At 34.7% G+C, this 27,723-nt stretch overlaps 1 protein-coding gene across 2 annotated transcripts in view; it reads left to right on the top strand.

The window, feature by feature from the left end:
• Positions 1–27,723, top strand: part of GRID2 (glutamate ionotropic receptor delta type subunit 2) — a 1,666,133-nt gene that overhangs the window by 330,691 nt on the left and 1,307,719 nt on the right. For both annotated transcript variants that reach the window (XM_069593668.1, XM_069593665.1), the window contains exon 2: positions 23,569–23,724. In XM_069593668.1, the coding sequence (XP_069449769.1) occupies positions 23,569–23,724 (156 nt within the window). The remainder of the gene's footprint in view (positions 1–23,568; positions 23,725–27,723) is intronic.

Here is a 27,723-nt window from a genome sequence, read left to right as displayed (position 1 = left end):
TTCCAGTCCAGCATTTCTCATGATGTACTCTGCATCTAAGTTAAATAGCAGGGTGACAATATACAGCCTTGACGTACTCCTTTTCCTATTTGGAACCGGTCTGTTGTTCCATGTCCAGTTCTAACTGTTGCTTAATAATAAGAAAAATTTTTTATTATTTTAAGCTATTTTCCTTTAAAAATTTATTAAATGCATCTATCAGCTCACATAGATTAAATATACAAGTTATAGAATTATGACAAGAAAAGACATTCAAAAGTACCATTTCTGATTCTTCAGTTTTCAACCCTTGATGTATAACTTACTGATTTTGTAACTATGACTTGTTTAAGAGGCTAGATGCCATCTCAGACTGACAAGAAGTTAGGTATCCCACTCTAATTCTAAGGGAATGTTGACTCGAGAAACTTATTCAGAATGTTAGGCAACACCAAGGAAGATATGGCTGAAAATAAGACAAATAAAAGTAAGTGGAAACATGAAAATTGAAGGGTTTTAGATCTATGTAGAGAGCTTTGGGAAAACAATTGAAGAAGAGATCTTAATGAATACCAAGTCCATTAATAGATGATGATCAACCGTCAAAGATGTTGGGTCTTTAACTTTTCATTTAATAGCCATTTTTGGGGAAACTGCATTTCATTTCAGTTCAGTTTAGTTGCTCAGTCATGTCCAACTATTTGTGACCCCATGAACTGCAGCACGCCAGGCCTCCCTGTCCATCACCAACTCCCAGAGTCCACCCAAACCCATGTCCATGAAGTCAGTGATTCCATCCAACCATCTCATTCTCTGTTGTACCCTTCTCCTCCTGCCCTCAATCTTTCACAGCATCAGGGTCTTTTCAAATGAGTCAACTCTTCGCATCAGGTGGCCAAAGTATTGGAGTTTCAGCTTTAACATCAGTCCTTCTAATGAACACCCTGGACTGATGTCTTTTAGGATAGACTGATTGGAACTTCTTGCAGTCCAAGGGACTCTCAAGAGTCTTCTTCAACACCGCAGTTCAAAGGCATCAATTATTCAGCACTCAGCTTTCTTTATAGTCCAAGTCTCACATCCATACATGACTGCTGGAAAAACCATAGCTTTGACTAGACGGACCTTTGGTGGCAAAGTAATGTCTCTGCTTTTTAATATGCCATCTAGGTTGGTTATAACTTTCCTTCCAAGGAGTAAGCAACTCTTAATTTCATGGCTTCAGTCACCATCTGCAGTGATTTTGGAGCCCCCAAAATAAAGTCAGCCACTGTTTCCACTGTTTCCCATCTATTTGCCATGAAGTGATGGGACCAGATGCCATGATTTTCGTTTTCTGAATGTTGAGCTTTAAGCCAACTTTTTCATTCTCCTCTTTCACTTTCATCAAGAGGCTCTTTAGTTCTTCACTTTCTGCCATAAATGTGGTGTCATCTGCATATCTGAGTTTATTGATATTTCTCCCGGCAATCTTGATTCCATCTTGTACTTCCTCCAGCCCAGTGTTTCTCATGATGTACTCTGCATGGAAGTTAAATAAGCATGATGACAATATACAGCCTTGATGTACTCCTTTTCCTATTTGGAACCAGTCTGTTGTTCCATGTCCACTTCTAACTATTGCTTCCTGACCTGCATACAGGTTTCTCAAGAGGCAGGTCAGGTGGTATGGTATTCCCATCCTTTTCAGAATTTTCCACAGTTAATTGTGATCCACATAGTCAAAGGCTTTGTCATAGTCCGTAAAACAGAAATAGATGTTTTTCTAGAACTCCCTTGCTTTTTTTGACAATACAGGGGATTTTGGTAATTTGATCTCTGGTTCCTCTGCCTTTTCTAAAACCAGCTTGAACATCTGGAAGTTCACGGTTCACATATTGCTGAAGCCTGACTTGGAGAATTTTGAGCATTACGTTACTAGCATGTGAGATGAGTGCAAGTGTGTGATAGTTTGAGCATTCTTTGGCATTGCCTTTCTTTGGGATTGGAATAAAAACTGACCTTTTCCAGTCCTGTGGCCACTGCTGAGTTTTCCAAATTTACTGGCATATTGAGTGCAGCACTTTCACAGCATCATCTTTCAGGATTTGAAATAGCTCAATAGGAATTCCATCACCTCCACTAGCTTTGTTCATAGTGATGCTTCCTAAGGCCCAGTTGACTTCACATTCCAGGATGTCTGGCTCTAGTTGAGTGATCACACCATTGTGATTATCTTGGTCGTGAAGATCTTTTTTGTAGAGTTCTTCTGTGTATTCTTGCAACCTCTTCTTAATATCTTTTGCTTCTCTTAGGTCCCTGCCATTTCTGTCCTTTTTTGTGCTTGTTTTTGCATGAAATATTCCCTTGGTATCTCTAACTTTCTTGAAGAGATCTTTAGCCTTTCCCATTCTATTGTTTTCCTCTATTTCTTTGCATTGATTGCTGAGGAAGGCTTTCTTATCTCTTCTTGCTGTTCTTGCTACACTAAACTGAGTTTATAGTATCATTATTAAACAAGCCTTAGGATAACCTTGAAACTGAGTTTACAATATCATCATTAAATAGCCTTGAAGATTAAAGAAATTAAAAATAAAAATTCAGAATGAATGAAACAGTTTGTTGTTCATTATGTCCTCCATTTTTAGAAAATATGGGACAATAAAATAGATATTCAGTTCAGTTCAGTCGCTCAGTCGTGTCCGACTCTTTGCGACCCCATGAATCCCAGCATGGCAGGCCTCGCTCTCCATCACCAACTCCCAGAGCTCACCTAAACTCATATGCATCAAGTCGGTGATGCTATCCAGCCATCTCATCTTCTGTTGTCCCCTTCTCCTCCTGCCCCCAATCCTTCCCAGCATCAGAGTCTTTTCCAATGAGTCAACTCTTCCCACTGTAAACCTCAAAAAACTGTATCCTTTTATACCAGTGGCTCTTAAACTTTAACATACATTAGAGTTACCTTGAGAGTTTGTTAAAAGCAGGTTGCCATTCATCACTCCAGTTCCTAGATGAAAGTGATGCTGCTGTTCTAGGAGTCATTTTTTGAGAACCAAGATTCTCAAAGATAATAATTCTTATTTAATTTTAACATAAGTAATTATCCTCAAGATAATATATTTTGGGTATTTAAAAACTTTCTTCACATAGGGATCCAGTGTTCTTGCATTTCAGAGTCATTTTCCTAGAGGGTCTCATGTCTATACAGACATCAGGAGACAAAGAGAAAGGAAGCACTTGATTCTTAACCCCTTGTGCTGGAAATGACATATAATCCACTTCTAGTCACATTCTTTTGACCGAACCTAGTTATAAAAGAAGATAGAAAATGGTAATGGAATTTCAGATTCTGATTCAGTGTATCTGGAAAGGAAGATTTGATTTTTAAAAGCTCCATCACTGATTGAGTTACTCACTAAGTTTCAGAATTCTGGTTCTACCAGTATAGTTCAACAAAGAAATACTGATTGCCTATTACGTGGAAGACACTGTGTCAGCCACTCTGGACTATTAACTTTGATGAAAAATTTAACATTAGCCCTGTTTGGAGAGAGTTTCCAGCTTAATGAGAGAGAGAGAGAGAGAGAGAAAGAGAGAGAGAAAAAAAAAAACAGGACCTTTGTGTAAGGTTAATTTAACCCTAGAAGTATCCTAAAACTCTGCCTCTACTTCCTTACTTCCCATTCACTCTTTAATCCATTTCAATTTGGTTCCAAGTTGCACTAGTTTCACGGAAATAAATTTAATTAAAATAATGAAAAATGTCCATGCTATCTTAACACAGAACAAGGAAACTTACATGTCCTCATGTGATTTTTTTTTTTTTTTGAGTGGAATTTCATATAATTGACCATTCCCAAATATTTGATTTTTTTTTCTCTTTTTGCTTCTTTTAATGATTTTCTTGGTGCTATTCCCCTTTGAGTCAGTGCTGCTACCTTCTAATCCATCCTTGATTGTTTCTCTTAAATTAAGACTAGATTGCCTCTGGGGTTTGAGTCTCTCTTTTCTCCATTTGCAGTATTTCCTGATGTGATCAGGTCCAGTCTCAGGTCTTTAATTTGCAAAGGTTTGTTGATAACCTTTCAAAGTCTGTCTCTTACCCAGAACTCTTTCTCTTAAGCTTCATTTGGTCAACTGTTGCGGTCCTTTAATGGACCAGAACCTGGTGGTCTGGAGTCGACCGATATGAAAGTGAAAGAGAGAGAAAGAGGCTGATATTCCTTGGTTTACGCAGAAAGCCAATAAAGCCCCTGACACAGGACTTGTTCTGTTTACGGAGGCCTCAGGTGCCCTCTCGATGGAGTGAAGATGCAGAGCGCCTTCTCGAGAGGGTCTTAGAAGCCCGGGCAGGAAAGTGAACTTAGAGGGCCTCTGCGCTCCAAGGGATCAGCCTGAAAATTAGAGGGAGAGAGAGAGAGAGAAAGACAGACAGACACGGGGACCAGAGCTCTGATGGAGCAAAGGTGTTTTAATTAATGTGGTGTGTGTATATATACTGTCTTACAAACTTGTTATTCTTAGCAGAGATAAAGATTAAAGTTCCAGACTTACAGAACATAGGCTATCCATATTAAAGAGAGAGATTTGTAAACAATCACTTCTACCATGATTCACAAGGTTCACAAGGTTCACAAGGAGAAAGAAGATACTTATCACTGTATAGAAAAACTAATGAAGGAAATGCCTGGATTCTTCAGCCCCAGGGAGAGGCTTGCCTCTCCTCTTAATTCCTGAGTATTCAGGAATTAATAAGGAGCAGAGAATTCCTGACAGATCCGAAACAGCACACTGGAAGCCTCCTGTTAAATGTATCCTGACAGTCAACTTAACATCTCCACTTGGATTTTAATAGACAACTGAAACAAAACATAAATAGCTGCTTTTTTTTTTTTTCTAAGAGTAATACTACATACCATGTCATAGAGTTAAACTGTTCTGAGATGAATTATGGGCAGTTTGAAGCATGAGTCCCCAATCTTTGGGCTCTAATGCCTGATGATTTGAGGTGGAGCTGATGTAAGATAATAGAAATAAAGTGCACAATAAATGTAGTGTGCTTAAACCATTCCCAAACCACCTCCTCACTCCAGTCTGTGGAAATATTGTCTTCCTCAAAATGAGCCCCTGGTGCCAAAAATGTTGGGGACCACTGCTTTGAAGTCATTCACTGTTGTCTCTTCTTTAAATCACATCTTACTCTGAAAGCAGATATTTAGTCTCAAGAATGTACTAAACTTTAATATATAAACAGTGTATTAGTATAAGAACTATAGATTTTTGAACCCAGAAAGTTCTAGATTCAAGTTCTAGCTCATTTATTTCTAGCTGTATAATTGGCTAATTTACCTAATTCTTCTGATTCTCCATCTCTTCATCTGTAAAATGAGGATAAAGGGAACTACCTAACAAGAATTTCAAAGTTTAAAAATATTACTATTTTCTTATGAATAGAATTAACAGTGGCAAACATCGACATCTTTGGCCATTTTTGTTAGATTTCCTGTAAGATTGTCTAGCAAGTTATTACTAAAAACGGGACTTTAGAGTTGAATTTTCATAAGTCTATGACTTGTAGGTAGTCAAGGACTGATGGTGATACAGATCTTGATAGATGAAAGAAATTTGGTGTAGTCTGCAGTCACTTACATCTAATACCTAAAAGTATTGCCATCCTTCTAAGGAAATACTTTTTCACTGCTGTCTTGTTTACAGTTATCATAGAACCACTGTTTTCTCACTGCTTATAAAATATTTTGTAGGCCACACACCTAGCAATATCTGTATGCAGCTCCCTAACATAGTTGCTTGTTCCGTGTATGAAATAGCACATAACAGGAAAAAATTTTTCAATAGATTTCTATAAAATCCTCAGTTTTGCCAATTAAAACTGCTTATTTAAAAAAGATAAAATTACAGGTGGATTAAGAGTTAATGAAACCATGAGTAGTGAGATTTATATTAAAAGAGTACCTTTTTGCTACCTGAATTATGCCGCCAGTTGTATTCATTTTCTTTAGAAATGAAGACTATGTTATAGATCTAAATTGCATCATTTCAAATGACGTATCTGTTGAGTCAATTCTGATTACTAAAATGATTTTTTACATCTCAAAATAGAGGGAGTTTTTGTCTAACTATAAAATTAGAATTTGTACTATGTAGAAGACAGATTAAATTAAATTATTTTGAGCAAAATGTGTTTGAATTTTCAAAAAGCATGCATTGTATTCACAGTATATATATTTTTCCGTACAGATATTTGTTTGACCTGTGGTTTTACTTATAGTACCATATACCAGTTCTCACATTTTTTTTAATGGTAATTGAAAGAAGTATTTAAAGAATCTAGAATTGTTATAGGAGGAAAAAAAAGTTGAATCTGTTCCATTTCTAAAAATATCTGCACGTCTTCTCAGTGAATGTACTTTTCAAGAAGACAGCTTCTTATCCTTTTTTTATGTGCATCATTTCAGTTTTGGGAAAGTTTGAATTGCTGTGCAGTGTTAAAAAGTCTCTTTTCTTAAACCAGTTATTTCTGTTCTTATCATAGCATTTCAGTTTGTAATATTTAGGATATTGATTCAATTAAATGTGTAATATGGAGAAAGAGTCTGAAACACAGGATATAAAGCTCTGGATAACTACACAATTACATGGGAAAACAATGGAAACCGTGGCAGACTTTATTTTCTTCAGTTCCAAAATCACTGCAGATGGTGACTACAGCCATGAAATTAAAAGATGCTTTGATACTTGAAAGAAAAGTTATGACAAACTCCAACAGTGTGTTAAAAAGCAGAGATATTACTTTGCCGACAAAAGTCCGTTGAGTCAAAGCTATGGTTTTTCCAGTAGTTTTGTATGGTTATGAGAGTTGGATCATAAAGAAGGCTGAGTGCCAAAGAATTGATGCTTTCAGACTGTGGTGTTGGAGAAGACTCTTTAGAGTCCCTTGGACTGCAAGGAGAAAAACCAGTCAATCCTAAAGGAACTCAATGCTGAATATTCACTGGAAGGACTGAAGCTGAAGCTCTAATACTTGAGGCCACCTGATGTGAATAACTGACTCATTGGAAAAGACCCTGATGCTGGGAAAGATTGAAGGTGGGAGGAGAAGGGAATGACAGAGGATGAGATGGTTGGATTTCATCACTGACAGATGGGCATGAGTTTGAGCAAGCTCTGGGAGTTGGTGTAGGACAGGGAAGCCTGGAATGCTGCAGTCCATGGGGTCGCGAAGAGTTGAACATGACTGAGCACCTGAACAACAAAGTTCACAGAGTCAGTGTAAAAATCTGAAAAAAAAAAAAGTACCACTTTTTGAATTTTTAAAAATGATAACATACACAATTTAACCTACACATACAATTTGTCATCTCACTGATTATTAAATATACAGTTTAATAGTATTAAATATATTCAAAATATCTCTTTAAGACTCTTCTTTCCATTTTGAGGAGTATATATAGAGATGGAATTTCTGGATCACATGATAATTGTAGGTTTATTTTTTCAGAACTGCCAGGCTTTTTTCAAAACAGGTGAACCATTTTACATTCCTGTCAGTTGTACTCAGGAGTTCCAATTTCTCTACATCCTTGCCAACACTTGTTATTTATTTCAATAGTAACCATCTTAACGAGTATGAGCTATTTCCTCATTGTTGTTTGATCTGAATTTTCCTAATGGTTAGTAACGTTGAGAGTCTTTCCATGTACGTATTGGCCACTTATATATCTTCTTTGGAGAAATGTCTGTTCAACTGCTTTGTTGTGGTTATTGTTGTTTTGTCACTAAGGAGCTTCCAACTCTTTTCCAGCCCATACACTGTACTCCTCCAAGCTCATTTGTCAATGGCATTTCCCAGGCAAGAATAGTGGACTGAGTTGCTGTTTTCTTCTCCAGGGGACCTTCCTGATCCAGGGATCCAACATGAGTCTTCTGCACTGGCAGGCAGATTATTTGCCCAATTTTTAATCTAGTTGTTTTTTGTCGAGTTTTAGGAGTTCTGCTTCCCTTCTGGCTCAGCTGGTAAAGAATCTGACTGCAATATGGGAGACCTAGGTTAGATTCTTGGGTTGGGAAGATCCCCTGGAGAAGGGAAAGGCTACCCACTCTAGTATTCTGGCCTGGAGAATCCCATGGACTATATAGTCCATAGGGTTGCAAAGAGTCCAACACGACTAAGAGATTTTCACTTTCCTAAATGTTTATCTGGATATTAATGTCACATAAAACCACAAGTTGCAAATATTTTCCCCTGAAGTGAATCTCCATACACAGTATGTAATTGGGTGATGATAATTTTAGCTATTCTGCCAAACTCTGTCTTTTGATTGGAGAGTTTATTTCATTTACACTTAAAGTAATTACTGATAAGAGGAAATTCTGTCATTGCTATTTGTTTTCCATATGTCTTATAGCTTCATTATCTCTCATTTGCTGGATTACTGTTTTCTCTCTTGCTTGTCTTTTTGCAGTGAAACATTTAAATTATTTTCTCATTTCTGTTTGTGTATATCCTATAACTATTTTCTTTGTAGTAATCATGGGGATTCCATTTAATGTCAAAAGGTTATAATACTTTAATTTGAGTTTATACTAATTTAGCTTCAATGAGATATAAAACTCTGCTCCTTTACATGTTCATCCTCAGTGCTTTCAGTTGCTAATGTCACAAAATTACGTCTCTATACATTGTATGCTCTAAAATATGAACTAATGATTACTTAAATGTATTAGACTCTTAAATTATGTGAAAAGTAAAGTGTGCAATTGCAAACCAAAGTTGCAATTAATAATACTAGCTTTTAGGTTGATGGTTGTCTTTTAAATAAAATATTAATGTCTTACACCATGTAGAAAATAAAAATTGGAGTTATCTACTGTCATTACAATAGTACTGAATTTTATTATTGCTTATGTACCACTTTTACTGAGATCTTTACTTCTTCATGTGGCTTCAAGTTACTCTCTAATGTCCTTGTATTTTAACCTGCAGGACTCCATTTAGCATTTCTTACAGAGCAGGCTTAAAGACATTGAATAACCTCAATGATTGTCTAGATGAGAAAACAGATTCCTGATGTTTTCTTCTTCATCTTCTGACTATACTTTCTTTCAATAGTGCCATTTTTATTAAGGAAAATCCAGATGATTGACCTTTCAATATCTAGTATTCTTTAAAAGTTACAAATAATTTTTATTGGAAGAACTTATTTAAAATGCTTATTCCTCAGAGACCAAAGTTAGATAAAAATGTGTAAGCTCTTCAGAGAGGATCTATGTTCCAACAACAACAACAAAAAAGAGATTATTTTAAAGATTAGTCTCCTATTATGTTTCGCATGTGAAAGTCAGATTATCTGTTCCTTAAGCACTATGGATTTTGTTTTCTCCCATAGACTTTGGGAAAACATACAGCAAAGTCAGACATTTAGGTGGCAGAATTATCAGTTTAAATGTGCTTTGGGTTTCTGGGTAACTTTATAAAAACCTCAAATGAAATGTGAATTCAAATGTCATTGGCTGAAAAAAAGGACCTATGTTAGAATGAAGAATTTCTACATGAATTTGACTTAGCTCACAATGTGATGGAATACCACATTCCAACACAAATACTCTCCTCCTCTGAAATGGTGGAGATTGTCATCGAAAATTTATCTGCTTGGTCTGTGATTTACCCTTCTCATTTTAAGTCATTCTATTATAATATGTTGAGAAAAACTGAGAATTTAAAAGTGTCTGCATTGTAAAAAAATGTCTAATATTACAATATGCCTTCAAGTATTTATGTAGAATAATTTTTAATTATCTGAGTGGAGTTTTATCTCCTTCCAGTTTATATTCATATACTACATCGTAACTAATTCCAATGTAATCTAGATAATATCCTCTTTGAACTTGATTATCTTTAAAAAAGAATGATGTTTGCCTATAAACTAGATAATTATGGTGGGTGATTTGGGAGTTAATAGTATAATGTACTTTGATGTAATGCTAAGTAAGCATTAGACACTGGGAGATAATGAAGCAGTTACTTTCTATACCTGGTCAAAATTTGAATATTACAGATCTACATACATTAGTAAAGGTCTTTTCTATATAAAGTCAATGACTTGGGCATTGTGCTTCTAGGATTGTTAGTCACTAATGTAGAAAAATTCCTAACGTCTTAAAAAATTAAAGGCTAGAGATTTGTTATGAACCCTGAATTTAAGAATATGTCAAAGTGTATATGTTTTTGGAACTCACTTAATATTATTCTAAAGTAACTGCAAAAATTGTCATTTAACATGTTTAGAAAATTTACCCCAACTTGTTTCCTTGTATATTTTAGATAATTATTCCAAAATCAAACTTAAAGTTTTGGGGGAAATATGTTAATTATTGAGTTAAACTTGTCTTTAAATGGTATAGTTTAATTTATTGGGGTGAATATTATATCTACAAAAATTATGCAAAAACACTATTTAAAAACTTTCTTAAATTAGACCTAGTTATTAAAAATTTATTGAATGAAATGATTAAAACCTATTTGAGGGTTTTAACATTCATATAAAATTTCATTTCTACGATTATGAAAATAAGAATATATATGTAACTTGGTAATATAAAAGTTTATTATAATGAGTACATTGTTAAATATTAAGCTTAGAGCTTTCTAGGGATTTTGCCTTGAAAGTGAGACCTGTGAATTCTGCCACAGTCATTTAGTAACATTAGGTCTCTGGAAAGTTACTTGCCCTGAATTTCATTTCCATCAAAGGATTTTTATCAAAACTAAATCATATGATGTCAGTGAACCACTTATTACCATGCTTATTACTAATAAATGTTAATTATTTTCATTATTATTTCAATTATTATAAACGAGAGTAGCACAACAGATTATTTTTAATTCAGAATAGTATTTGCTAATTGTCATGACTTTTATATGTATCTAACACATCCTTCAGAGAAGGCAATGGCATCCCACTCCAGTACTCTTCCTGGAAAATCCATGGACTGAGCGACTACACTTTCACTTTTCTCTTGCATGCATTGGAGAAGGAAATGGCAACCCACTCCAGTATTCTTTCCTGGAGAATCCCAGGGATGGCAGAGCCTGGTGGGCTGCCGTCTATGGGGTTGCACAGAGTCGGACACGACTGAAACGACTTAGCAGCAGCAGCACATCCCTTATACTATTAAGAGTTTTTATTTTGATTTACTTCCTTAGTTAGAGTACTTGTGAAGGATCAGATAATATGAACTGAGGAAAATATACTTCTGAATGAAAGGAAAAGTACAATTCTAAAAACTCTACTTCCTGTCAAAGAAGACATTAAATTAAAATATATTTGTAAAATTTATGTTGAATAAGAGTGCTGAAAATACTTGTTATACAGAATTGATTCATGGAGGATATTTCAATGTAACTGATATTATCTAGGCAGGTTTTATATATATACTCTCACACATACTCTCACATGCATAAACATAGCACAGAAACACAATACCTTCATTTTAATAATAGCCCTACTGAAATAGTTGCTTCTCTCTATGCTCAGATGAAGATGCCAGTAGTATAGAAAATGCTAAGTTCATTTGGTCACAATTCTGCTGAATTTTCCTCTTGTCTAATTGTATTGAATATGTTCAACCTTTTTTCCTTCTTGTGAAGAATAAAGGAAAAATTGGATTTTTACAGTATTTATAATGTCTTTATTACTTGTCCCTTTGAATACATGCACAGTTTCCTCTGGCATTAGTGGAAATATCATGCTACTACTACTAAGTTGCTTCAGTTGTGTCCAACTCTTTGTAATTCCATGAACAGTAGCCCATCAGGCTCCTTTGTCCATGTAATTCTCCAGGCAAGAATACTAGAGTGGGCTGCCATTTTCTTATCCAGAGGATCTTCCCAACCCAAGGATCAAACCTACATCTCTCGAAGATCCTGCTTTGCAGCCAGATTCTTTACCACTGAGCCACCAGGGAAGCCCAGAAATATCATGAGTAGATGCAAAAACATTATAGATCTCTCTCTTGATTTGAATATCTGTGCACAGTGAAACTAATGTGTATGCACAGTGCACTGCTATAATTAAATTTGAAAACCATCTATTAGTGTCCTCTTTGATTTCTTTCATCAGTGTTTTATAGTTTTCTATATATAGGTCTTTAGTTTCTTTAGGTGGATATATTCCTAAGTATTTTATTCTTTTCGTTGCAATGGTGAATGGAATTGTTTCCTTAATTTCTTTTTCTACTTTCTCATTATTCGTGTATAGGAATGCAAGGGATTTCTGTGTGTTGATTTTATATCCTGCAACTTTACTATATTCATTGATTAGCTCTAGTAATTTTCTGGTGGAGTCTTTAGGGTTTTCCATGTAGAGGATCATGTCATCTGCAAACAGTGAGAGTTTTACTTCTTCTTTTCCAATTTGGATTCCTTTTATTTCTTTTTCTGCTCTGATTGCTGTGGCCAAAACTTCCAGAACTATGTTGAATAGTAGCGGTGAAAGTGGACACCCTTGTCTTGTTCCTGACTTTAGGGGAAATGCTTTCAATTTTTCACCATTGAGGATAATGTTTGCTGTGGGTTTGTCATAAATAGCTTTTATTATGTTGAGATATGTTCCTTCTATTCCTGCTTTCTGGAGAGTTAGAAATATACCATGTTCATGGATTGGAAGAATCAATATAGTGAAAATGAGTATACTACCCAAAGCAATTTACAAATTCAATGCAATCCCTATCAAGCTACCAGCCACATTTTTCACAGAACTAGAACAAATAATTTCAAGCTTTGTATGGAAATACAAAAAACCTCGAATAGCCAAAGCAATCTTGAGAAAGAAGAATGGAACTGGAGGAATCAACTTGCCTGACTTCAGGCTCTACTACAAAGCCACAGTCATCAAGACAGTATGGTACTGGCACAAAGACAGACATATAGATCAATGGAACAAAATAGAAAGCCCAGAGATAAATCCACACACATATGGACACCTTATCTTTGACAAAGGAGGCAAGAATATACAATGGAGTAAAGACAATCTCTTTAACAAGTGGTGCTGGGAAAACTGGTCAACCACTTGTAAAAGAATGAAACTAGATCACTTTCTAACACCGCACACAAAAATAAACTCAAAATGGATTAAAGATCTAAATGTAAGATCAGAAACTATAAAACTCCTAGAGGAGAACATAGGCAAAACACTCTCAGACATAAATCACAGCAGGATCCTCTATGATCCACCTCCCAGAATGCTGGAAATAAAAGCAAAAATAAACAAATGGGATCTAATTAAAATTAAAAGCTTCTGCACAACAAAGGAAAATATAAGCAAGGTGAAAAGACAGCCATCTGAATGGGAGAAAATAATAGCAAATGAAGCAACTGACAAACAACTAATCTCAAAAATATACAAGCAACTCCTGCAGCTCAACTCCAGAAAAATAAACGACCCAATCAAAAAATGGGCCAAAGAACTAAACAGACATTTCTCCAAAGAAGACATACGGATGGCTAACAAACACATGAAAAGATGCTCAACATCACTCATTATTAGAGAAATGCAAATCAAAACCACAATGAGGTACCACTTCACACCAGTCAGAATGGCTGCGATCCAAAAATCTGCAAGCAATAAATGCTGGAGAGGGTGTGGAGAAAAGGGAACCCTCCTACACTGTTGGTGGGAATGCAAACTAGTACAGCCACTATGGAGAACAGTGTGGAGATTCCTTAAAAAATTGCAAATAGAACTACCTTATGACCCAGCAATCCCACTTCTGGGCATACACACCGAGGAAACCAGAATTGAAAGAGACACATGTACCCCAATGTTCATTGCAGCACTGTTTATAATAGCCAGGACATGGAAACAACCTAGATGTCCATCAGCAGATGAATGGATAAGAAAGCTGTGGTACATATACACAATGGAGTATTACTCAGCCATTAAAAAGAATTCATTTGAATCAGTTTTGATGAGATGGATGAAACTGGAGCCGATTATACAGAGTGAAGTAAGCCAGAAAGAAAAACACCAATACAGTATACTAACACATATATATGGAATTTAGGAAGATGGCAATGACGACCCTGTATGCAAGACAGGGAAAGAGACACAGATGTGTATAACGGACTTTTGGACTCAGAGGGAGAGGGAGAGGGTGGGATGATTTGGGAGAATGACATTCTAACATGTATACTATCATGTGAATTGAATCGCCAGTCTATGTCTGACGCAGGATGCAGCATGCTTGGGGCTGGTGCATGGGGATGACCCAGAAAGATGTTCTGGGGAGGGAGGTGGGAGGGGGGTTCATGTTTGGGAATGCATGTAAGAATTAAAGATTTTAAAATTTAAAAAATAAAAAACTAAAAATTAAAAAAAATAAAATAAAATAAAATAAAATAAAATCTACCACTGACTTTCATCAAAAAAAAAAATAAATAAAAATAAATTTGAAAACCAACTCGTGAATAGTAACATCTAAAACAGTGAGGATATATGATGACTTAACAATTCTGAATAGCTTTCAAGAACTGTAAATCCTACTGTGACCTGTGAATTGTCTCAAAGCAGAGAGTTGTGCCTTTTTAAAAATTAATCTCCAAAGCAAATTTTCTAAAACATCTAAGGCAAAGGGGAATACGTTTTATGTGGAAAGTCTGATGTTCAGGTTTTTACTATAATTCTTCATTTTTAAATGCTTCATGGTATAAACAGATACATTGTGCTAATTACCAGACTAATAATCATTATCAAATATATATGAATGTGTGTATATATACATGTGTATGTATATACATATATATATATATTCACTGGTGCTACTAGTTACTGAGTATATATATTATATATATAGTGGATCTAGTTATTGTCACACATATGTATATATGAATGTCTTAGTGGATCGTATATGTGCCATTGAATGTTCAGGTTTTTACTATGATTCTTCCATTTTAAATACTTCACAGTATAGAGTAAATGAATATGTGATGCTAATTGCCAGTTAGTACTCATTATCAAATACATATGTATGTGTGTATATATTGAGATATATATATTCATTGGTATAACTAGTTACTGAGTATATACTAATATATATATAGTAGTTCTAGATATTATCATATATATGTATATAGAATGGCATAATGGATTATATATGTAATATATATATATATATATATGTGTACATACTTGGAATAAGTGCTTGAAATGAGAAAAACAGCATAATATGGAAGAAATAACTCCAAACTTGAAGCCAGAAAATCAATATTCCTACTCCACTCCTTCTAATTTTTGATTGTGAAACTTTGGTTAAATTACTTAAAAATTTCCACTACAATTTCTGAAAAATGAGAAAGTATTTTTACTGAAAAAATGAAATGAAAGCTTTATCATTCTTAAAATTTGTTTCAGCCATGAGTCTGTGAAACCCACAATTGCTGTTTTTGTTATCTTATGAAGGCATTTTGATTCTGCTATGGTCTGATGCAACATGTAATGGATTTCAGCTGTCCTGTCAGCAAATCATTTGTGAAGAAACTCAGTGGCTTGGCTTTGATGATTATCTCTGTGTTGATACGTGTTGCTACTTTCTTCTTTTCAATTTTTAGAATTACCAGAAGATATTTGGTATGTTTTGTTGTTCAGTCGCTCAATCATGTCCGACTATTTGCGACTCTGTGGACTGGGAAGCACGCCAGGCTTCCCTGTCCTTCACTCTCTCCTAGAGTTTGCTCAAACTAGTGTCTATTGAGTCAGTGATGCCATCCAACCATCTCATCCTCTATCGTCCCCTTCTCCTCCTTTCCTCAGTCTTTGCCAGCATCAGGGTCTTTTCTAATGAATTAGCTCTTTGCTTCAGGTGGCCAAAGTATTAAAGCTTTAGCTTCAGCATCAGTCCTTCCAATGAATATTGAGGGTTGCTTTCCTTTAGAACTGATTGACTGGTGTGATCTCCTTGCAGTCCAAGGGACTCTCTAGAGTCTTCTCCAGGACCACAGTTTGAAAGCATCAATTCTTCGGCACTCAGCCTCCTTTATGATCCAGTTCTCACATCCATATAAGACTACTGGAAAAACCATAGCTTTGACTGTGTTATTTTTATGAAATTAGATATGAAGATCTTCCAATACTTTTATCAACTCTGTATAGGGAAAAATTCCTTCCATTATCGACTTGTTGCCTAGTGCTGCTCCCACCAATTGAATGAGAACAGGTTTGGCAAAGCAGAACAGAAGCTTTCTTCCTTTATTAAGGAATGGGAAAGGGACAACTCTAAGAACTTTTCTTCCAGGGTAAGGCAAGTGGGAAAATTTTAAGGGTTGTGAAGTGGGTATGCCATCAGAACCTGTGGAAAATGGCAGTAAGTTTCCAGAAACATCCAAAGCAGGCACAGTCCTTTGGGCTCCTTCACTCAGGATGCTAATTGTGCTACTAAAGTTCAACTCCTTCCTTTGGGCAGAGATTCTACCATAGTAATGAAGCAAAGGCAACTTTCAGACATTGGGGTCTCTTCGGCTCAGGTGCTGTCCTGGCGGTCAGGCTAGAACTGGTTTGGGCAGTAGACTATTTCTATCTTGGACCTTTCTGCTTGAGCTGATTCTGCGGTTTTGCTTCTGCAATGTGACTTCTGCCTCAGCAAACAGAGAAGTGGGCATAGAGTAATAGATTGTGGTGTGGAAAGGGAAGAAAGTAGGTTAGCCTCTGTACAGGTATGGGTCTCTTTCTCGTGACACTTCAGTATGTGTCTGTCTGTCTGTCTGCTAAATCATGTCTGACTCTTTGTGATGCCATGGATTGTATCCTGCCAGGCTCCTATGTCCATGTAATTTTCCAGAAACAAAACAAAACAAAACTGGAGTTGGTTGCCATTTCCTACTCCAGGAGATCTTCTCGACCCAGGGACTGAACCCATATCTCTTCTTGTGTTGGCAGACAGATTCTTTACCATTGCACCACCTGGAAAACCCCTTCAATATCTGTGGCAAAATCTTTCTCAGTATTTTTAGAGGAAGTTCAGGGATAAATGAAGAAACTTTTTTTGCTCTACTACCTTCCCAGCTAAACAGCATTTCCTTTACTTGCCAGCTTTATGTATAAGATGAAGATTTTATATATTGAAACTAAAGATAAAAGTATGTGATTTATACCTTGCTAAATAATTTGGGTCTTCTGGAGTCATGATAATGCTGTGATAGTAAATTTACATACAGGTACATTTGCAATTGTTTTTGTTCTAATTTAGAATTAGTTGTAACTACATTTTTATTCTTATATTTGAAGTTGAACTTTTAGTTTTATTTTTTATTGAAGTATAGTTGATTTACAGTGTTCTGTCAATCTCTTTTGTACAGCAAAATGATTCACAGACAAGGAAATACTTGTTATTCTCTTCCATTGTTGTTTATCGTAGATATTGAATATAGTTCCCTCTGCTGTGCAGTAGGACCTTGTTGTTTATCCATCCTATATGAATTTGAATTTAGGTTTCCTATTTTGCAAGATCATGCCTAATATGAGGAAAGTTTACACTGTTATTTTTTGTTGAATATCTAATATTCTCAGACTCCATTATAAATGCTCTAACAATAAAAATAGTTTCTATGGCCCAGGAAATTTATTTTGCTAAGGAGACAAGGCATATACCCATGACTGAGACAGTATCATGAATAGAGATATGAAGGTATAAATGATTAAAATGTTTTTGAGAGTTGTGGAGGTGGTCAGATTAGTAACTTCCTATAAATATTTTATTTAACAAGCATGGTTGTGAATGTGAATTTGTTCAAATTATGTTTTTAACTTATACACATGATCCTTTACAACAGTTAAAAAACTACTCAGCCTTTAAAAAGAATACATTTGAATCAGTTCTAATGAGGTGGATGAAATTGGAGCCGATCATACAGAGTGAAATAAACCAGAAAGAAAAACACCAATACAGTATACTAACACATATATATGGAATTTAGAAAGATGGCAACGATAACCCTGTATGTGAGACAGCAAAAGAGATACAGATGTTAAGAACAGACTTTTGGACTCTGTGGGAGAGGGAGAGGGTGGGATGATTTGGGAGAATGGTATTGAAACATGTATATACTATCATGTAAGAAATGAATCTGGAGAAGGCAATGGCACCCCACTCCAGTACTCTTGCCTGGAAAATCGCATGGACGGAGGAGCCTGGTAGGCTGCAGTCCATGGGGTCGCTAAGAGTCGGACACGACTGAGTGACTTCACTTTCACTTTTCACTCTCATGCATTGGAGAAGGCAATGGCAACCCACTCTAGTGTTCTTGCCTGGAGAATCCCAGGGATGGGGGAGCCTGGTGGGCTGCCGTCTATGGGGTCGCACAGAGTCGGACACGACTGAAGCGACTTAGCAGCAGCAGCAGCAGCAGCAGCAGCAGCAAAAACGAATCGCTAGCCTAGGTTCGATACAGGATACAGGATGCTTGGGGCTGGGGCACTGGGATGACCCAGAGAGATGATATGGGGAGGGTGGTGGGAGGGGGGTTCAGGGTTGGGAACTCATGTACACCTGTGACGGATACATGTCAATGTATGGCAAAACCAACACAGTATTGTAAAGTAAAGAAAAAAAAAACCATATATATATATATATATATGTAAATTGTAAGAGCAGAAAAAAAAATTAAGACCTCAACATGTTTTTAATACTGCTGTAAGCCATAAAATTATTTTCTAAGATATAAGAAGACAGTGATGATCTATTTTGTATTTAAAAATTTGTGTGTAGAGTACATGTCACTCTCGTTCTATAAGGAAAAGTAAAGACCATTTTTCTCTCCCATGGAAGTAGCAGATCATCAGTCCCTAATAGTGGAAATGATTATAATTACAGTTTAGTAATTAGGACTTTAGGAGATGTTTCTTCTCTGCCTGTTGCTTGGTTATTCTTCAATCCAGTTTGGCCAGCATAAAATATAAATAGAGTGTGATTTGTTGATCACATACTGTGCGTGTGTGTATGTGTGCGTGTGTGTGTGTAAATGGTGGAAGAATTATTTCATCATGACAATAAGTTGGATCTGGCTTTCTCCTCCAGGTTTTAAAATAAAGCTGGCAGTTAAAACATGCTAATAAAAATAGCTGGAAAATAAATAAATGCTGTATCATCATGTATGCTATATAGTTGTGAATGTTACATTTGGGAAACTTTAATTTCAAAAATGACATTTGATGTTCGATTAGACTGGTAATATGCATTTATTAATACAAAAGATAGAGATGGCATAACTATACTATTGGAAGTGCATGGCATACATAAAAAAGGACTGTCTTTCCTGAGATTCTTCATGTGGAACTTACCAGAATGTTTTCAGAATAGTTGTGCTTGATGTAAAATGCTGCATTCACTTTGTGATAAAAAGCCAAACTTAAAATGAGATTTTATAGCTGACGAAAAAAGTAAATAAATAAATAAGTGGATTTTAAATGTTGACTAAGATTTCCTGTTCTTTGCTTATGCTGTCTGTGTGCAGTAAGATAAACTTTGTTTTGTCTACTTCCTTTCTGTTTGCTGAAAGATGAACTGCTTCTTTTGTGCATTTCCTTTCAGTATATCTTAATTCAAAACAAAATTGACTAATTTGCTATCATTTTGGCAGATTTCTGCCATTTATTAAGCCAGGTTTAATGTTTAAAGCAGTCTTAAATGTTCTGTCAGGCGATAGTAAAATGCTTCCATTAAAAATGTATTACCAATACTCATCAGAAGTCAATAATGTTACTTGCTATAAAACAAAGTTGATTAGAAACTCTTCTTTTAAGAAATCCATTTGGTGTTCATGACAAATTAAACATCTCTGTATAAATATACATCACTTCTTTGTGAATAGGCATTTAGATTATCTGATTTAAAATGATTTGGGTGTTTCAGCTCCAGCTATAGCACCCTTATATCACACTTCCTAACAAACTGCTAAAGAAAATTTTATATTCTGGTATGATCATATTATATTTCATTGTAATGATTAATTACATTAATCTAGACTCTCATAAATATCACAAATTAAAAGTCTTTTAAAATGTGGATTAAAGTTATCAGGATAAATCTAAATTTTATCACCTAAATATTTTCATGAAAAACTTAGTCTATCAAGTAAACTAATTCAGAGGCAACAAGATAAGTTTAAAATTAATGCGTATTATGTAAATTGATTACATCAATAAAACTAATAATATTCTGAGTGTTAGGTATATAATAGTATAATTCCAAAGTAATTTTATATCAATTAAAAAAATTCTTCACCCTTTTCTTATATTCTTATCCATGGCAGGTATTCAAAATGTATAGGAAATGGAAAGGAAAGGTTTGCATAGGCTGGTCAAAGCTGTCAGTGAGTCCATGCAAATATAGAAGAGCAGTGGTAAGAAAAATATAAGCACACAGTAAGCCTTTTAGACATTTTGCCTTCTCTAGCAGAAATTAATTATTGCTTTACCATGGTGAAGCCACTTAGGGTGGAGAGGTCAAAAGTAACCTGCCAGATTTGTCAGAAATGAACATAGTTTCACATTTGCTGTATCATGTATTGAGTCTTAGAATGCATGTTAAATATCATGATTTGTCTTTTCCTAGAATATTCGATGGCTTCAGCTACAGAATATTAAATCTACTCAATTGAAAGATGTAAAGTGTGTCTGCTTTTATTGATATGTATATGTGTGTTTGTGTGCATGTATGTGAATATATATGCATATCTGTGTCTGTATATATAGTGTGTTTATCTCTTCATATATGTGTATAATAACTCTATTCTACTTATATATGGAAAAAAGTCATTTTATATAGACACTTTTTTCACACATTGTAATGCATATTAGAGTCAAGAAATATATATTATGCATATATAGTTAAGATATACATATGTTCCTAGTTATTCCTTTATCACGTTATTGTCCTTTAGGTGTCTGTCTTTTTTATCAGGAGGGAATTCATTCAGTTCAGTTCAGTCACTTACTCGTGTCTGACACTTTGGAACCCCATGAATCCCAGCACGCCAGGCCTCCCTGTCCATCACCAACTCCTGGAGTTTACCCAATCTCATGTCCATTGAGTCGGTGATGTCATCCAGCCATCTCATCCTCTGTCGTCCCCTTCTCCTCCTGCCTCCAATCCCTCCCAGCATCAGGGTCTTTTCCAATGAGCCACTTCTTTGCATGAGGTGGCCAAGTACTGGAGTTTCAGCTTCAGCACCAGTCCTTCCAATGAACACCCAGGACTGATCTCCTTTAGGATGGACTGGTTGTATCTCCTTGCAGTCCAAGGGACTCTCAAGAGTCTTCTCCAACACCACAGTTCAAAAGCATCAATTATTCGGTGCTCAGCCTTCTTCACAGTCCAACTCTCACATCCATACATGACCACAGGAAAAACCATAGCCTTGACTACACAGACATTTTTGGCAAAGTAATGTCTCTGCTTTTGAATATGCTATCTAGGTTGGTCATAACTTTCCTTCCAAGGAGTAAATGTCTTTTAATTCCATGGCTTCAATCACCATCTGCAGTGATTTTGGAACCCCCCAAAATAAAATATGACACTGTTTCTACTGTTTCCCCATCTATTTGCCATGAAGTGATGGGACCAGATGCTATGATCTTTGTTTTCTGAATGTTGAGCTTTCAGCCAACATTTTCACTCTTCTCTTTCACTTTCATCAAGAGGCTTCTTAGTTCCTCTTCACTATCTGCCATAAGGGTGGTGTCATCTGCATATCTGAGGTTATTGATATTTCTCCTGGCAATCTTGATTCCAGCTTGTGCTTTATCCAGCCCAGCGTTTCTCATGAGGCACTCTGCATATAAGTTAACTAAGCAGGGTGACAATACACAGCCTTGACACACTCCTTTTCCTATTTGGAACTAGTTTGTTGTTCCATGTTCAGTTCTAACTGTTGTTTCCTGACCTGCATACAGGTTTCTCAAGAGACAGGTCAGGTGGTTTGGTATTCCCAATCTCTTTCAGAATTTTCCACAATTTATTGTGATCCACACAGTCGAAGGCTTTGGCATAATCAGTAAAGCAGAAATAGATGTTTTTCTGGAACTCTCTTGCTTTTTCGATGATCCAGTGGATGTTGGCAATTTGATCTCTGGTTCCTCTGCCTTTTCTAAAGTCAGCTTGAACATCAGGAGGTTCACGGTTCACATATTGCTGAAGCCTGGCTTGGAGAATTTTGAGCATTACCTTACTATCGTGTGAGATGAGTGCAATTATGTGGTAGTTTGAGCATCTTTGGCATTACCTTTCTTTGGGAGTGTAATGAAAACTGACCTTTTCCTAGGTTTATTCAAAAATGCAAAAAGTACATTGACCCAATTATTTGTGATTGAAAAGTAAATTAATAAAAAATGTGTGCGTGCTTAGAACTGGAGGAGTCAGTATGCATGACCATATGGGAAAGAATCCCAAAATATGCTATAAAGTCAGAATCCCCATTAAATGCTTTCATTCCTTTTGGGTATAATCCTAGAAGGCAGTATCCCATAGTGACACAGAGCAAGAATGTTGGAGTCAAGGAGGAAAAGGCTCTGGCCATTGTTGTGTGAACTTAGGCATATTTCTTGCGTGGAATCCTAATTTTTAAAACAGTATTTGTATGTAGTACTATTTGAGAATGGGATGACAGAGGATTAGATGGTTGGATGGCATTACCGACTTAATGGACATGAGTTTGAGCAAGCTCCTGGAGTTGGTAATGGACAGGGAAGCCTGGTGTGCTGCAGTCCAGGGGATTGCAAAGAGTCATCATGAGTGAGCAACTTAACTGAACTGAATTATTTTAAGAATTATATTAGATACTGCAGTGTAAAAAAATTAATAGAAAATGTTTAAGCTCGGTTTGATTATATTACAGTATTAAAAACAAGAAAAGATACCGGCATTTATTAAGACATATTTGGTTACCACAGTTTACTTACATTTTGCATGCATAGCATCATTTAATATAGTTAATAAACCTTACAGATGGATATTATTTTTATTATTAGATATTATAGATGATAAATGTGTTTAGAGTTTGAATCCCTTGCTCAAGGTCAAACTAACTAATATGAGAGTCAGGATTTGAAAAGATATGGAAACTTTTGTTCAAGAAAGAAGGAAGAGAAGAAATAAAAAGAAAAATAACAAGTGAAAATCATGATCGGAATTTGATTCCTATTTACTTTATGAATGGACTCTCAGAATATTTTCTTATTTTTCTCCTGTTATTCAGAAAAAATATCTTCAAGCTATGAATTACTGTAGATCTTAGTACATGAGGCATTCAGTGCATTTAACCACTTTGTTTTGCAAAGGCTTTTTGTACTTATTATGCCTTCCTAGGGCTCTCCCAGCAAAACACTATGATGTACTATTCATCATTTCCATTTGGAAAAAGTAACTACATTCCTGCTTAGCTGTCACACTGCTTCCAGTACAGTGTGTTTCAGTAATAAATAAAGTGCATGCTTTAAGTGAAAGTATACGTTTTCTGATACATAAGTCTCTTTGGCATAATTCTGGAGGGCATGAGAGAATATTTATGTTATTGTTTAATGGCGACTCACTTCTTTCTAGGAGCGATTTTTGATGAATCTGCCAAAAAGGATGATGAGGTATTTCGCACAGCAGTTGGTGACCTCAACCAGAATGAGGAGATCTTACAGACTGAGAAAATCACATTTTCGGTGACATTTGTTGATGGCAACAACCCTTTTCAGGCAGTTCAGGAAGGTAAGGTCTGTCAGCACTCTACATTTTATTTTGTTTTTTTGGTTCAATTCAAATGGCGATGAAATTAAGTTTTAAAAAGCCATTAAACATGAGTATCATTTTTGCATCTTTTCTGCATTGCTTTTCTTTTAGGGTGTTATTTGGTAGATTGTAGTCCTGTATTCTACTTCTGGGTGGAACGTTATTGTTTTAATTGTAATATATTATGAAAAGGGTCATAAATATTTACAATAAAAACTTTGCAACATTTTATGACTTTAATAAAATTGAAGCATTCCTTAAAAATATGACTTTCTATCTGAAGTTTTACTTTGTTTTCTTTGAGATAACTGCTGCCTTAAGTGATGTTACAACTGGAGATGACATTTAAATTGTATTCATGACAGATGTATTGGTAAAAGGAAAACTTTTAGACAGTACATACAAATCAAAGATTTTGTACTGGAATCTATGCTGACCTAAGCTATACATTTTTTCTCTCTACAGTATGCCAAATTTTAAAGCACTTTTCTCCATTCTGTCTGTATACTTGAGTGAATTAAAATTTTTCATAGGTACAAAGTCATACAAGTACAAATTATTTTTATTATGCTAGAATTATCCTTTGTGTGAATGAAGGATTTTAATGAAAGGTCTTACACTTATAAAATTCTAGTTTTGATGCTATTATTGTAATGAAATATTTAGTCTTTTGATTGGTAAAGTAGTCATTATTCATGAGGTTATTTGTTGTTAATCTGTTTTATATTTTATTGTGATTATATATTTAGACTGAAGATATTAATATGAAATTAATTTAGTTAAATGAAGCATTTCTTTCATTAAAAACTTAGAGAAATTGGCAGAAGAAAGTATGGACAAGATATAACGGTAGTAAAATTTGGTAGAAAACTTTTTAAAGAAAAGTATTGAAGGGATAAAGAAGATAAATGTTTTTAATCTAATGTATTTACATGATATACAAGTAAGTTTTATTGGAATGTGTTTTTGATCAGTGGCATTGGCTAAAGCTGATTTAAAGCTTATTTCTGTCAGTAAGGCAATGGATAGAATGATTAATAGTCTAATGGATTTTCTTTCTTATTAATTTGATGAAGTGAAAATATATTATTTTAATGAAATGAACAGAAAATTTTAAGTAAAGATTGATTTTGTAATGAAATAGATTTTTCATATTAACATGATGGAACTTTAATACATAAATATAAATTTTAAAAATCAGATTAATATAAGCATCTGTTTTTTTCTTGCATTTAATTCAGAATTATCTTAGGGATTTGCAACTTTAAATCATGGCTATGCTGATAAATTTTCTATAGAAACATCTAAAAACTGTCTAAATTAATGTTAGAATTCACAAAGCAGTCTGCAAAAATAATAAACTAGAAATTGTGGAAAATACCTGTAATGAAAGGTATAGTTACACTAAGAATGTTATTCTTTAACTAGGTATATATTTCTTTCCCAACTGTTAGTTTCAGTAACCAGAGTAAGAACAGGAAAAAATAAGGACTGACTTAATTTTTGTGACTGTCTTATTAACTTCAGATGTACTAAAATATCCATACCTTTTAAAAAATCCACTTTGACTGAAAAAATGTGGATAAAGCAGTGAGAAATAGACAGTGGGTAAAATGGAATTGCAAGAGCTAAATAAATACAGCCTTCACACCTTTTTTAAGAGACTACAATTTGAAACACAAGGACAGTTTTTAAAATAGCACAGTTAATCCATTTACATATTGCTTTGTGTAACCATTCTATTGTCAACTAAATTCTGAAAACAAAAATATTTCTCAAAAGAACTATTGTGATATAAAAGAATATGTGGCACTGAAAGCAAATTGAGAGAGGAAGTAAGTTTTAAGTTTCCAAGATAGAGAATGATAGATATTTGTCAGGAAAGAATAAAGAACTTGACAGTTTGCCTGATGGGTTTTGATACTAACAGGATGTTCTGGACTAGTTATTTTGATGGTCTGCTCTGAGTAATGAACCTGAAATAAGTTGTAGGAAACTCTGGAGCTAATTTTTCACCATTCAATATCAAGAAAGATCTTGGTTAATTTTAGAAGTAAAAATAGTTTCTTTCTAGAGCTCTTATTATATTTGATAACTTTGACACAATAATAGAAATATTCATTTGCAAGAGAACAAAAAGTATTTAGGAGTATTTCTTAAATATTTTGAGGAAGTATTTTAGGAGAAACCTTCAACTGAACTATCAAAGATGGTCACCTTTCTATCATCGTATCTTTGCTGCAATACCATTAAAATCTATAATATAGAGGGCTTTAAATAAGTTTGTTTTTCACATTCTAAAGATGGACACGGCATTCAGTGCTATCATTACTATCAGTTGTTTATACAGTCATCTTCCTGATGAACATCTAAAAATTAATGATTTTGAATTATTTTTCCCTCTCTTTGTATTTTTTAATGTGTTTGTTTTTTTCATTTGTTTATTTGAAAGTCTGATCCTTGAACAAATAACATCATCAAAGTATATGGATATTTTGGTGATAAAAATGAAGTATAATAGGGATCTATCAACAGATAAATGGAATCTAATATGAAATCCTCAGTTTATTTTATTGTTAGAACTTTCTCCAACACTTGACATGATTTTTTTAAATTTAATATTTTGTTTATCCCATCTATTTTCAGCACTTAATAAGAGAGAGAGATTTAAATATAAACAGCCTTCTTACTCCATAAACTTTAATAAAGAATATTGGTAATATAAAATGCTGCTTTGTAGTTTTGGTAACCATAAGTTTGTGCATAATATTAATTATTTTAAGGTGATTTTCTTGAAGAAAATATCTTGGTTACAACACAGGATCAATACTTTCTATTCTCTGGATAACAATGACTATTTGATCATCATTTTCACTATCCTATAACATTAATCTCAGCAGTTTCAGATAAATGAACAGGAGGAAAAAATTCTTGTTTTAACAAAAGTAACTTATAAATAAACCACCTATTTTTAGGTAATTATTTTTGCTTTCTTCTGAATATTTTTTGATAAGCCATTGGTTACCTTTTATCTGTTGAGCTGTGTGATGTCCACTAACAGTAAAGACTTTTTCATACCTTAACTTAGGAATTCTTTACTTTCTTTTTGTATGTGGACATTTTCCTTAAGATATACAAAAAAAATTGAAAACCTGTGGAATTATTATGGTACAAAATTATATAAATCCTATTGAATGTTAAATTAATTAATTGAGACCACAGTGGTTAAGTAATTCTTCTACAAACTAGAAGCATGTAGCAAAGAACGAATGAACTAAGCCAAGGCCTGTAGACCACTGACCTGATATTTTCCTTACTATATCTGCAAGGATATATATATATATATAATACATATTTATTTATGAGGAAAATGCATAATATATTCTGATATATTCTAGGACTTTAGTAAACACTGTAGGGAATGAAAATTGTAGCAGATTTATATGTTTTGATATGTGCAGGTTATGTTCATAGGTTTTAGATGACATGGATTAGCAGAAAAATACCAATTTGATTGGCAGCAGCAGTTGCATTGTGTAATCCACTCTGTTCATTCATCCTTACTTCTCCTCATCTAAATAATAATGAAGAAATCAGAACATACATGCTGTATTTTAAGGTCAATTTTATCTCTGTAGATAAGATGCTCCGTAAGTCTTTAGAACAAATTTCCAGATTTAGATACATAAAGAATTAAAGAAATTATAATTATTCAGTTTTCACTTTAGAGATGGGTCACATTGCTGATATTGCCTCCTGTTTTTTTTCTTGTTTTCCGTGACTGATTTCTGAATTGATTAAAAGAATATTTGATAGCCGTCTTTTGTTCTGCTACCTCATCCTCTATTCACAGCAACCTGGAGCACTCATTAGTTTCATCAGAGTCCAGAAAGGGCCTTTTGCAGGTTCAGGTGACCTGAACCAAAGCAGTTGTGAGATTTCTTTCCTTACTTTTGATTTAAAGATTGTTTCTTCTGT

The sequence above is a fragment of the Ovis canadensis genome, chromosome 6 (genome assembly GCF_042477335.2).
Source record: "Ovis canadensis isolate MfBH-ARS-UI-01 breed Bighorn chromosome 6, ARS-UI_OviCan_v2, whole genome shotgun sequence".
NCBI classification, from domain to species: Eukaryota; Metazoa; Chordata; class Mammalia; order Artiodactyla; family Bovidae; genus Ovis; species Ovis canadensis.
The sequence above is the reverse complement of the archived record's forward strand: the minus strand, read 5'-3'. Positions and strand labels throughout refer to the sequence as shown.